This window comes from Oreochromis niloticus, linkage group LG1 (genome assembly GCF_001858045.2).
Source record: "Oreochromis niloticus isolate F11D_XX linkage group LG1, O_niloticus_UMD_NMBU, whole genome shotgun sequence".
NCBI lineage: Eukaryota > Metazoa > Chordata > Actinopteri > Cichliformes > Cichlidae > Oreochromis > Oreochromis niloticus.
In genome coordinates this window covers 27,728,796-27,743,310 of record NC_031965.2, presented here as the reverse complement: position 1 = coordinate 27,743,310, position 14,515 = coordinate 27,728,796, and the positions used below count along the sequence as shown (strand labels likewise).

General features: G+C 39.0%; 1 protein-coding gene across 3 annotated transcripts in view; it reads right to left on the bottom strand.

Moving 5' to 3' along the window:
- Positions 1–14,515, bottom strand: part of tln2a (talin 2a) — a 98,346-nt gene that overhangs the window by 49,595 nt on the left and 34,236 nt on the right. For all 3 annotated transcript variants that reach the window (XM_005447563.4, XM_025907234.1, XM_025907231.1), the window contains exons 3-5: positions 3,468–3,639; positions 2,436–2,533; positions 68–197 (exon numbers count right to left, since the gene is read on the bottom strand). In XM_005447563.4, the coding sequence (XP_005447620.1) occupies positions 68–197; positions 2,436–2,533; positions 3,468–3,603 (364 nt within the window). In that variant the 5' untranslated portion in view covers positions 3,604–3,639. The remainder of the gene's footprint in view (positions 1–67; positions 198–2,435; positions 2,534–3,467; positions 3,640–14,515) is intronic.

The following is a 14,515-nucleotide window of genomic DNA, read 5'->3' as shown; positions in this document are numbered from 1 at the left end:
GCTAAGATTCAACAGATTTGTAACACAGAGAGGATTGGCAGCATAAGAAAACAAAGATATGATGTACCTATTCTACTGCATATAGTCACAAGCAGCTCTCCCACTGTTTTGGAGTCGTCCACCATGATAGTTTTGACAGCCCCGTCCAGCATTTTAATTTTCTGTGGTCTTTGCTTCTTCTTGTATTCAAGAATATCCTGGTTGAAAACAAAAAAGGTAGAGAGAGGGGGAAAAATGTGAGCAAAATGAAGAAAGAAGAATGAAGGGAGAGAGCGCGAGTCAAAGTAACTACTTAGAAAAAGATCACAAGCATCCAGGTTGCGTGGAGAGAGGGGAGAATAAAGGCCAGAAAACCGTATTTAACGGCTGCCTATCACAGCCTGCTGCTCCCCTCCAATCTCAACAATGAGACGAGATTTGGTTCAGAATAATTGGTCACAGTCATGCCTTCTACCTGAGTTGCCTTTGGTGGATTTAAAGAGGAGAAACCATTTAGAGCTGCAAAACCACAAGCACAAATGTACCGAGGGGCTGTGATACGCAGTTAAATAGAACACCAGAGTGTATCGGGCCTTTGGCAGTGGGAATCAGAGCCTCTGAAACAAGCTGGCAAGCGATCTAAAGCTGGCTATAGCACTTCTTTAAGGATCGCTTTTAAAATCTTCTTTTGATGTTCTCAGTGTCTTGGTTCCCAATTTTAGCTTATGCTTTATTTTCTCAGGGTGCTTCTTTGTTTTGTCCTCCTGTGCATGATGTGTGTCTGAATGAGATTTCTGGCAGCTGTTTCAATTTCTCTTTAGTGAATTTATGTCGATCGAAAATGTTTTTTAAATTCAGATAAAATGTTTAAATACACTCAAACACTGAAGCATTTTGCTGATCTGTTCAACACTGCAAGGCTTTAACTCCCATACCCAGTCTTAATGCCAGGTATCAGAAGTATTGTTAGCAGAGGCGGGAAGTAACAAAGTACCAATACTTTGAAACTGTATTTAAGTAGAATTATTTTGTCCTCCCTACATTATAACACAAGTACCTCTAACTTTGTACTCCTTATATTTTGAAAACAGGCTTGTTACATTACATTAGGTAACATCTGAGGGGAGATATTTCCTGTCGTTACACACATTTAAACAAAACTAGACAATATACTGGTGGATCCATCGATGGTGCTTACGCACTTTAAAAAAAAGGGGGAGGGTGAAAGAGGAAAACAAAAAAAAAAAAAAAACAAAAACAAAACAAAAAAAAAAAAAAACAGGAAAAAATACATAATACAAAATACATAAAAATGCACAAAATTATACATGTCAATCACATGACTTATTGTATTACACTCAGGGGTTGCAATACTTCTGAATCTAACTAGCACTGCAGAAGAGGAGTGAGCATGAAGGGAGTAAACTTTTCTTTTTCTTTTAAGTGACAGGTCATTTCAAATTTCTGGCAGCTCACCAAATATCAGCAAACACACAAACTGTTGGTCTGTAGGTTGTCACACAGTGTGTCTGCTAGCTAACTGTTCAGCTGCCGTATTTCCCAGGAAGGGAAAAGAATGAGCGCTAACTTTACTAAGAGATGGAAAGATATAAAGCTGGACAGCAGAGGGAAAAGGCAGCTACTCCAGGACATTTGACAATGTGGAAATTTAAAGCCTTTTAAACACATATGGGATTTATAGAATAATCTTGCTTTTTTCATATTGTGAAGAATCCTGCAAATCAAATTAAAGTGCACCAACTTTTTGTTTTCCAAAGGTTCCACTGGTCCTCTTGCAGTAATGCACCATGTTGGATGGGTGCAGAGAAGCTGTGCTGTACATAGTCAATGTTATGTTCCATCAAGGGTAAATTCTATTTAAGTTGATGATGCTGATTAGATTCACTCACTAAATTCCACCTTTATGGGAAATCAGCCATGATAGCTCATATAATATCTGCGTATATTTGCTCAGGTGTGGTGGCAAAGTCACTCATCTGTAATGCAGGCAACAGCAAGAGAGACAGTTTTTCTCTGCTTCAGTTCTACTTAACAGATGTTCAAGCTGAATAAATTCATTAGAATTCGAATTTAGGTTGAAATGAGATTCACATTCCTTTGTATTAATATTATTTTTTATATTAGTATGGTGTTATTATGGCAGGAAGTTCAGTTAGCCTTTTATTTATTTGAGTTAAACCAGCACTTCTAACTTTTACAACTGTATTTTTTTAAAACACAAGTATCTGTACTTCTACTTAAGTGAAGAGTGTTTGTAATTTTGCTAACTCCAATGATTAGAAAATGTGTGAGACGCTGGGACCACCAAGCTCCAGTTTATGACACAGTGTTATTCACACAAGGATCCAGTCACACAAAGCTTCTGCATGTGTGTGTGTGTGTGTGTGTGGCCCCATGATGTCAGTTATCCATAATTCACGGTTACGTTTATTTACCCCATTGCGGAGCATGTAGTAATCCAGTGCCCTTCCAGATTCCAACCAGATGCCTTTTCTGGGGTCTTCATCCGAAAGAAACAGGCCATAGTCTGAAGCTGAGAAGAAACAACTCCACTTTAGACATTAAAGAACTGAAAATGACTCCCTAGGCCAGGATCAGATGAAATGACATCAACTCTATAATGACCCCTCTATGACAGCATTTACCACATGTTCTGTAACAATGATCATAAGAGTGCAAGGCAAGTCTGTAAACATGGAAAATCAAAAGAGGGATGATGACTTTGGTGCTGCTGAATGGAACAGATAAGTCAGACCTGCTACTCGTGTAAAATGGAAAGCTACCACTGGGGTCATGGAAGTAATGGCAAAAATTTCAGATTCCATGGTTGCTTAATTCAGTGGTTCTTTAACTGTGGGACTAACTTTGCAGAGTAAAGAGCCAATGAAATCTAATTTTAACACAAATGTGATTTATGTAAAACAATTAAACAAGATTCTAAGTGTCATGTTGACATTTAAATCACTGGATGTCAACTTGAATCAGTGATTGATATACAAAAAAGTTGGCTTCTGAAAGAAAGTTCATGTCTGAAAAAGTTTGAGACCCATTGACTTAATCAGAAGCACAGCGGCCAAAAGTATGACATAATCTAATCCAAGCATTAGTTTATTGGGTAGCATTACCAAGAAACACACAAATCTGTGCTCTCATGACAAATACTTGAAAACTTGGTTATAAATTAAAAAAAAGAAAAGAAAAAAAGAATCAAGTCTTCTCACAGATTTGACAATTTGTTTATTGACTGCAATCCAATTTAAATCAGTGTAATTGAGATATAAACCTACCAAATGAGGCTTTAACATCTCTACATTTTGTAAATCAAATATTAACTTTGCAACATTTCCAACGTATTGCTTTTTGCTGCTGAAGTCAGCCAGTAAAGTTTATACTTCTCTCTTTGTCTTTACAAAGAAAACCCCCAATCATAGTTTGTTTTTGCAACCAAGTAGGTAAGTAATTCTCACCCTGTCCAGTTTGAGCCTCTGGGACCCTCTCTCTGATGATCCTGCAGGCATCGTAGATGGCTGTGGAGGGCTCAAACTGCATCGTCTTCACAACGTTGCATTGCCGCACGCAGATTTTCAGTGACAACGCCACCATCTTGTCAGGCGGTGCGGGCGAGCGCTGCAGCTACACCTGGGAAAAAATCAAAGACAGAGGATCAGAGGTTGAGTTTATTAACAAGGCACGAGTCTCAAATCTGAGCAGAGGGAAGAAACTCGTTGAACAGGATAAAAGAGCCAGATGGTGAAGAAGAAGAAGAATGCCTCTTCAGTTGTTTTGGAGGGGAGGGTCTCTGAAACACAAATCTCTGTATGTTGTTTTTATATTCTAGTATTTCTAATATATCCAGTGTGGCACCACTGTTGTGCTTGATGCAGATATTACTACGGGAAAATGCATAACCTAAGCTCTTGTAGTATATCACTCTTTCATAAGACACACTTAAGGAAAACATCTCCTTGCACCGTCATAAACAATGAAATTTTATGAATGTGAAGTGCTAATTTGTGCACAGTGAAGCCATTGTCATGCTTCATAAATCAAAAAGAGCTAACAAATTTATCACTTTTTGAAAATGGCCCATCTGGTCCCTGCTGGGGACAAAGAAAAAGTCTCTTCTCTGTGAAAGATTTAAAAGTAAAGCAGAAAAGCAGCAACAACAACTGGAAGCAGAGAGGCAGCTCTCTACAATTGTTTTCATACTAGGTGGGTAAAACCTGCCTAAGTCTTTGGTGTTTCTTTGCCAATGGGGGGGAAAAGGCAGCAAGAAAAGCCTGCATGAAATTTCCTTCTTCAGAAAGGAAACAAAGCAATTTCCAACTTATCTGAGTCAACATCAGTCCTACTTTGTTGAAATAACAGAATGCTTCATGTTCTCTTGCAACATGCAAACCAACAGTGTAAGAAATCACACGCTGTCAGTCAGCTACCTGCTTATCTGTTTGCATTCATTAAAAAAACATAAAAGAAATAACAACAAAAAAACCCCAGACACTACTGAGATGAAATACTAAAGGTCCTCTCACACACTGCTGCATTTTTATCTTAGATATTATAAAAACTATCAAAAATACTTGCTTTAACAATACTTTTCAGTGTGTAATGTGCAATTTTAATCCATCTTAGACAGTTTTATGTCATTAGAAATGCACGAGGAGGAGGATGCTTGTACACTTTCAGATTCAACACTGCTGCGATTCACAACTAAAATGGAGAAAAGGGAGAAAAGAGCAGTGATCTCGCTGACGGAGAACATCCTGTCTGTCACCAACGGGAACATAGGAATACCCTGTGGCACAGGAGGGTCAAAGGTCAGAGGTTAGCCTGGGCCATAGCTGAAGTACACAGGCAGCTTCCCCCTCTGCTCCGCTGGCCTCTGACCCCGACTCAGACACTCAAAATCTGGTTCCTATGTGAGATTAGCTCACACAAAGGAGTGAAGCGTTCGTCTTGCACACCATGTTGACATGTCACTGTGGTATTCTGAAGCCGGTAATAACACAGCCAGGCATTTATCAGATATGCATCTCAAGTTGCGTTAAAAAAAAATCCATTATGTTAATGTGTTTTGTCTCAGTTTAGCACTTGTTAAAATGTTCTATTAACAAACCATTTACGCAGACTTTTCTTATTGCAGTGTATTCCGTCTTAGTCAGTCAAGCCTTTTCCCAAACCTCCTGCTGATAGTTCTTGGAGCCAATCCAAACACTTCAACCCCTAACAACTGGCTCTTACTCAAAATATAAGAGTGTCAGAGCATGACACTAGCACAAACACCATCCTAAAATAGATATGAGCTGCTTGTCTGGTGATCGCCCGCTAACCAACAATATGAAAACATCTCTCTTAAAAGACCAGTTATCAGTTATGAAAAAACAAACAAGGTGAGCTTGTGGGAACACTGTAAGGGCTGAGGGTGATTTACAAGTATATGAACACATTTCTGAAATACTACAAATTCTGCATGGCTGCATGAAGCATCAGCAGCATCTGTTTCAGAGTCACGGTCATGATTGTTTTGTTTTTTTCCTATTCTCTTTATCTGCTAAGCTTACACTGCTTTCTATCTTTTTGCCAAGAAACAAACTTTACAGAATTTCAGAAATGTAATCATCAGCCTTTAGTGGAGAAAGATGAACAGGAGGAAAGGATAAACATGAACCCCATTTCCAAAAAAGTTGGGAATGCTGCGATCACAATAATAATGGAACCAATGATTTCCTTATCATTTACAATCTAGATATGGAATATGGCCATGTTTCCCACTGTCCTCCATCAGTAAGAACAACGATTTCTAAGTGATGGGATTTAAGCTGCTTGATATGGAATTTCAAAAGTTTCTCTTTCTTCTAGTGCTGTCAGCGTTAATCTCGTTAAAATGACGTTAACGCGGCAAATCTCTGTTAGCGAGTTAACGCGGATCGCCCCATGCGAGGGCTGCACGGCGTCAACGCATTAGCGCGGTTAGCTCGTTAATATGTTAGTGCTGTGCGGCCCCTGACGTCATTAACGTCATTTTAACGAGATTAACGCTGACAGCACTACTTTCTTCATATCATTCACTTCATATGTATTCAGTAAAAGTTTTCAGTGGATGAAATATCTGGAATCACTTCAGTCCTTCAGTTGAGCCAGCCCAAGGAGCCAGAGTTTCTTGGAACTTTTTGAAGTGCTATTAAAGCAATAGTTCAAAGTTTTTCTTTGGACATTGGCTACTTTTTCACACCAGTGATTGTAATTTTCAGAAGAATTTTCAGAAATGGTCTCAGTGGACGAGCGGCTGTCAAGAAACCTTTCAAAGGAAACGGGAAGAAAAGGCTCGGGTGTTTGAAATTACTCAACAAGTGGCTGAAAATCTGTGGAAGTTGTCTACAGCCAACTGCAAAATAAGGCAGAGGCTCCGTCATCATTTGGAGCTGCAGGTTTTGGAGAGCTTATCAAAATCTGGTGGCACTTTACATTAAATTATGTAAAGTACCATCAGTTGTGAATTCACCATGCAATACCACCTGGACAGTATCTCATTAGCAAAGGTTTCATTTCGAAGCATAATGAATATAATAATGAAAATAAACACACAGGAAGCAGTGTGGTTCAATAACGATTAGCTCTTAACAAAAAACAGACTGGAACCAAATCCAAAGCCGAGCTGGAGAACTGTTCCTGAAGACTAAAAGAAATGACAAGAAATCATACCTAAGAGACTTCCGTTAGCGTTGAAGTATTATTTGTCATAACAAATATTGACTTTCAAGGAATTGTGCAAACTCAGATTTTGCCTTAGTTTCAATAAATTGCTGCTTTTATTTGCCATTTTCCCAGCAAAATATAAAGAAATAAAGGGCGACTCAAATTTTTTGCACTGTACTGTGTCTAGCAATGGAGTCAGTCACTTGACTAGTCTTTATTTATATAAAGATTCAGGGCAGAAGTATAAATTAAGCTTATGAGTTTGAGCTTTATGTCATCTTCTGCTTGAAACAACCAAGGCTGTCCCACTTTCTCCTTAACCTAGAAGAAGCAGTTTCCACAATTTTCAAAAACAAATCTGATTTATGATCTCCCAGGACAGTTTTTAAATTCTTTTTATTTAAACAACATTCAAGCATTTCTGTAAAAAGGTTTGTAATATTACAATAAAACTGTGACAGGATTCAGCCCATCACTAACAATAAAAGGAGGTATGGTACCACAAGCACAAAAATCCATTTTTGACTGCAACTTTATGCATTTTCCTTGTCCCAGTTTTGAACATTTAAACTGTAGCATGACACATCTTATTGGTGTCAACCATGCTGCTGAAATGTTATTCTGTGCAGTCTCCCATTTCAATACAGGTGGCAAACCTGGCGATGGATAAGCACAATGAATGCACAGTAAGGCCACAGACTGTTTGGGTCCCGAGTCAAATCGGAAGTGTGGAAACTAAAAAAAATCCAAAAACAAAACAAAACAAAAAAAACCACCCACACAATCGGCTCACACAAAATCCTTTTAGCCTTAGCAGTAATATGGAAATTGGTTGTCACACGGCATGTTTTATTTATCCTCCCTTAAACCCTTTTGAGCTTCTGTAAGATGTGAATCCTCTGTGAATTATAATTCCATTTCACTGCACACAAACAACATATTCACGAGAGGAACCGATTTGTTTCCGTAAACAAACACGGCTAAAAACATCCTGAGCACGATAGCCGTCAAACTTTTTACCTGCTAAAATCCAAATCATGCACGGTAAACCAAATGATGAGCTTGATTGAGAGCATGACACTCCCGATAAGGCCCATTAAAAAAATATGAAGGTTCATCCTACATTAAGGCAAAGCAGCGTCTCCATCGACGCCAGATTACTGGCAAAGCGTCCCATCGTGCATTTTCGCTTCTCTGAGATGAGAAAGGATTTGCCGAGATCAAATGTGATTGTAAAGCCCCCAAAACACTTGAGTACAGCCAACTCATTAGACCGCAACAAAATCCAATGAGGGAATACAGCTCCAGTGGGCATGCAGTACTAACTAACCCGCTCAGTAATGGTGTATGCACCTAATGTAATTGAAGAGGCAACTCTCTTGATTTAGTTTATTTTTAAAAAGAAATGAATATTCAGACATAAAAAGCACACAGATTTTAAGAGGAACATAAATGACATATAAAGGTTTTACCTCAGTAGGATATTAAACTAATCTGTAAATAAAAAAAATAAAAAAAATGCATAGCCTTCTTGAAGACAAATATGAAGACAAAACCAAATCTTTTAAAACACCTGAGACTCCAGTCATGTGAGCAGCTAGCAGGAACCTGTAGCTGCTGACAAATCAAGTAGGAAATCCATTCAGTTATTGTAATTTGGAATGGTAGACTGATGTTGTTAGCATGGCATTTAAAAAAACATATTTTTTTTTAAATTTGGTATATTGTTAGTCAGCCAGATGTTAATTAAAAATAAGTCTGGGAAAACATTCTAATATTACAACCCTTAATTTCCCAGATTTGGTATTATATTAGCCAAAGCAGCCTTCTGTGGTAAAAGACCGATTAATTGATCAAATTACAGGCAAAGAGAAAATGTTTAGGTGTAAAATTATTTATGGCAATAAACAAACAAAGAACTCAAAGAAAGAAAGATTCCAACCACTTGCATCTCGAGTTACACTTGATTCGATGAAGAGGAGTTGTGTTTTCAGCGGTGACTACAGTAGTCAGCTATTTCATTCTTGGCATAATTTCGCTCCATTCTGGCGAATCCATCTGGAGGCAGGCCCGTCTGTTTGCCTGCACACTTTGATTACCTGCTCATCTGCTTCATGTGGCTCTACAATTCATCCACTTGCATCAGGGTGTTGTCAGTGAGCGCCATTTTCTGTCTATTTTACATACCTGCCTCTCAGTGCTACACCTTAACATCAAAGCTAATTGCCACCAAACAGCAGAAGAGGAGTTAAAACCACCAGAATGTCAGGAAACGTTAGCGATTTTTAGGAAAGGAAACCCCTCCAGCAGAGGAAAAGGTGCCGCTGCCCTCACACACCGAACCACCAGTACATGTAAGAGTAACACAGACAGAACGTATAAATCCTTAATCATTAATACACTGTGGACTCCCACACTCAACACAAAGCCTCCGTTCCCCTCCTGACTTTAAACCCACTGCACCAGTTACACCTACACTCCTTTGATGTACTGCAGGCTCACATAACGAAGAATATTCAACAGGACCGCTTTGCTGTAAACAACATTTTTCATGTGACATACACCAACCATAGCAGGAACTCATTCAGGGCCAGTCTAATCACAGTGCACTGGCCCTTTCTGAGTAATAAGTGTGGATTTTCAGGGAAGTGTCACTAAACATGATGACTAATATACATTGTTCTATGTATATGTTCTATAAGAGTCCACTTTATGACCACTCAGTACATTTCATGCATGGATTTTGGGATGGAATAATATAAATTTAGAAACAGTTTGTTTTAACCTTCACTAATTAGCACTACAAACAAAGAGTGTTTTTCAACAGAAAGTTGCAGGTTATTACAGTCTATAGCCACGTGGTACAGTTTGGCCCTCTAATTGATGTAGGAATATGTGGGTGGAACATGTCTGCTGGTGTCATTACTTTTAGATCATGCATAACTTGAAACCCTCATAGCTTAGAAAATTTAAGTAACTGTACGAGTGTGCATTTCAAAATCAAGCTATTACATTTTCCTAACCCTACCCAAGTAATGTTCGCATCAAAATGAAATCAAAACCTTAAACTGATCCCAGCAAAAGCTCAATCCCAAGTCATCCTAATACTCTGTTAAACATCCGCACCTTTCTTTTAAATGCTCTGGATTTCTGATAAGAAAAAACTTGATCCAAGGTTAGTTCATTTTAGTCTTGTGCTTTTACCCAACTAGAACTGTGGGTGGGTGGAAACTTCCACCTCTATTATTGAGCAGAAGCTGGGGTAAATCCTGGTCAAACTGCCAATCCATCCAGAGGATTAACACAGACAGGAAACAAACACCCATAATCAATTTAGAAAAAACAACTAATTAAAACAAGCCAATATCTATATCTTTGGTTAGTGGAAAGAAAACAAAGAGAAAACCCATGAACACGAGCAATGTCCCAAATAATCCGCAAGGTAAAATCCAGCATATTTGAGCTGTGATGCACCGACACTCCGCACTTATTCTTGATTCTCTGTCCTATGATGCCATCACAAAGAAAAACTAAAGTAAGGAAAAATTCTTTGCCAGCAACAATGAACTCAGACTTCAAACAAGCGAGCCCTGAAGGTCTTCAGCATTTTATCTACGTATCATATTTACCCTGAATAAAGGTGACAATGTCCATGTACCTGCTGCCAGAGACTATGTGCGAGAGGCCGACAGGGAAGTTAATACTCTTCAACAGAATTGCCATGAGCAAAAGGGAAGCGCCATGAATGTGTTAGCTTAGACACGTCCCAGGTGCATCCCACGATCTCCTGCCACCTGATCTAAACAATACGACTTCTATATGCTGTTTAAAGTAATGAAGAGTGAGGAATTACTCTAGGCTTGTAGTTACTTGCAGCACTGTGCGACAATTTGTAGTACTTATGCTTTACTCATGCATTTCTATTTTGGCCAATTTTAGATTTGTGTTTCAAAACAATTCCCCCAAGAGCCACACCTCTTAAACTAATCATTCAGGTATTGTCCATCCCATTGCCAAAGGTGTATAGAAATGTCTGCCTGTTGATGATGTGGTCTACCTCCATCTCTCATCACAAAAGCTTTGTCAACATGGAAAAGTCCCCCAAAGTCTAAAACTGCACCGAGACATTTACTTCATGTTTGTATTCATGTGAGTTACGAAGCCTGCAGGCTGTGTAACCCAGTCTATTCCTAAGACAGCACTTTGTAACAGACCTGGTGCAATCTAACTTAAGGTAAGTATTCTGCCTGCGAGATAATACTGGCTTAAATACTAAAATAACAGAACACACCAAGTGTCTACACAGATTAAAGATGACAGATTACAGGATACGCTGTGTTGTGATGGAAGCTTTATTCTGTAAGATGTGCACCGATTCACCTGTGTCTGCATTTTGGTAACTACCGGGTAATTCCAGCCGACAGGAGTCGGGGTTTTTGCCATACATCTGCCACTACACCTCTAGTAAATTAAGAAAACTACATCTCTATCAGAGAAACATGATGTAGAGAGCCCTGATAATCGAATAGTGCATGCTTGTGTCTTCCCTGAATTTGCACAGACAAAAAACCCCACACATCTCAAATAGCGACTTACAGGTATCCCTAAACTCCAATATAAAAACTAACTGTATATCACCACTTATTATAGCAAATCAACTGCATTGAATGGACTTTGTTGCCTATTGACTGTCTTAAATGAACACATTATCTCAACTCTGTGGACACACTCTATCAATAATATAATGACCTGCCAAGACTGCTGCCCTTTCTTTGGGTTAAGGATTAGGCTGCACTGACTTCCACTGGAGCTAGTAAATGCACATCCAAGAGAACAAATGCTGACAGATGCCAAAGGATGGGAGCTGTCAGTATGGTTTGTGTTAAGCACTGTGTCATTTGAGTTAGAAACTCAGAGGCATGGGCTTTAACACGCGCATCACACCAGTGGAGACAGACAGTTCACAGAGAACATGAAAGAGTAAAGGGAAAGCGTGTTACATTTTGTCACTGTGCACAAAGAATTTGATTTCATGTGTAGAGAACTCCCAGACAGCTCGTGAGATAAAAGGAAAATTAGAACAAGCGCTAGAACATGTAGCTACCGTTCAATAGATCAATGAGGCAGAGTAGTGCCTGCTGGGAATGCCCATGCCGTTACAGTAACATGTCCTCTAATCCAATAATAGAACAGCTTACAAGTCAAACAGGCCAATCCTAGAGGATTTCTGAACCAGACAGACAATCAATTCGATATTTGACCAGAGCATGTTAGTACCCTACACAAGGCCAAACTGGGCTAGTGCAAGCCCATTTACACATAGTCCACCTGCCTCTCAGTTTATCATAGTAACATATAGCAACTTGTTGTTCCAGATGAACACATCACTTTCTAATTTGAAGTTAAAAGTTGATTTATTCTCTGACCTAAAGCACTGCACAAAGGCAGCGTGTATTTATCATGCAGTAGCATTCACTGTGCACATGCCCCTAGGAGATTGAGATTTTTGTTGTTTTTTTGTTTTTTTTAAATAAACCTGACTGTAGAGAAACCCCTTTTTAAATGCCTAATAACAGATACCAAGATAACAAAGTTTTAATTAACCATGTCTGATAGCAACAAAAAAATTAAAAAATAAAAACAAAATTAAAAAAATCAGTGAAAACCAAATATAAAAGCTAAAACTTACACTCTAGCCCCGGGGTGGAAAAGCTAATGTGCTCCTAGAGCATGTTACAAATTGCGATCCATCCATTTTTTATGCACTGCTAGGAAATAATGATCATGCTGTGTAATGCAGTACTTTGTCAGGCTTCACCATAGTAATTCTGAGTGGGTTTAGTTGAATTATTATAAGGCGACACATGCTAACACTGGCTCTTAAATTCAAAGTCGCTGGCAGAAGTCAGCATCTTTGTCAGTGGTTCTCAGTCTGAATCCTGCAGAATGGTTCAGAAAAAAAACTTACAGCTTAGCATTATGAATAAAAATCTAATTAAAATTGAATTAAAATATATTATATACTGATTAAAGGACACAGAAAAACACTTAGAAGTAGAGTACAAGCAGTGGTTAGATTCATGTGAGACAAAGCTATTAGGATGTTGGCCAACAAGTGCGTTCTATCATCTAACACAAATGTAAGGATTCATTTTCTAAGTTGATTTGTAAGTTCACACAATAATCGACGTAGAGGCTGCGAGAGTTCTACTGGAGGTAAACCACAGGAGGAAATGCTTGAAGCTTTGAGAAGAACAAAAGGGCACCGTTTAATCAATTCCTTATACTTCGGTGCTGTGCTGATGTTCTAAAATCTTAAATCGAAAAGAAACCACCCTCCAAACGCTGCAAAAATCAGTATTGCTCATTTTTAGCACCTTTTGCGCAGCTAACAGCCTGCTGGCCTTTTCCATTGCTCCTCATCTTCACTGGCCTTTCAAGTGTTTCATACATTCGGTTAATGTTTTCTCAACTACACAAACACCCTCCCTCCCACACATAGGGTTGGTCGTCCTGACAATTATTCCATGATGAATGAGTTTCAGAGTGTTTACCAATTTCATGTACATCTGGAACAAGCCAGCCTTTTCTTCTAAATAACCTCAGCTGCCAATAAATCAATTTTTATGACCACTCATATCCAAGGCAAATGCAGTGTAAACAAGACATTCTAGACCCTCTCTTGACTATTCATCAGGCAGAAATGAAATTGATCTAAAGCACACAAGCTTAGTCACACACACAATCAAACCAGCACAGTTAGAAATGAGGTCATCATCATCATCCAGCCAGCATGAATGGGGCTGCAGAGGACAGGAGGTTGAAAGAGTCAGTGGAAAGTGTTGGACGAGGAACTGAGTAAATATCGCTCTGCTCTCGCTCTCTCTCCGAGTGCAACCGAGTCAAGTGGTGACCCCTGCTTACTGCTCACCATGTGCATTCCAGTTCACACAGGCTCACGCTGGGTAAAATGTTTTTGAACTAGAGTCACCGGACTGAGCAGATGCTGAAAGTCTTTCAAATGCATCAGTGCATAGGAGACAAAAATGAAACCCTTTGGGAGCACAGTCACACGCACATACATACACATCTGGTTTCAAGGTAAACTTGTTAATGAATATTTATGCCTGTGTTCTACGAGGCCTGTGGCGTTTTCTTCTGTTAGTATCAGAGAAAAAGAAACACTCAAACTCCACTGTTTAGTCTTTTTAAGACTCAGAGGAAGTTTTGATAAATGCATGTTGGCAACAAGTGTGACCGAGGAAGAGAGGCTTTGCAGGTGTCAACCAACTGTATTTTTATCTTAGATTTTAATTTTCTTTAAAAAGAGGCCAAAGTGGAAAATGGAAATGAAAATTCATGTCTCGGATAACATTTTAAACAACCAGTCTTTCTTCTTTTTGGCCTGCTGTGTTACAAATGTTCAAATAAATATAATTTAATCCATACAACTAAAAATAAAATTGCTATACTTTAATTACTTTTCATTATTGCCTAGTTTTAAAAAGGCATGTAGGATATAAAACCTTCAAACCCTTCTTTGTGGAAAAAAAAATGTTGCATGTGAAAAAACCCTGCTTGCATAATTATCCACCTGGTTGGTGGTGGGGTTAGGTGACAGACTGCATATGCCACAGGTCACAAACTCCAAGTCTTTTGTGTGCCTGTGTGTTTTTGCATGTGCATTTGAAAGAGAGAGAGAGAGAAAGCAAAAGAGAGAGAGAGAGCTTGGCAAACAGCTAAGCCAGGCAGGTGATGCATCTCTGTCGGCAGCGGCTCTTGTGCAAGTGTCGAGTTTCATGCAAGCGAAGAAGAGAGG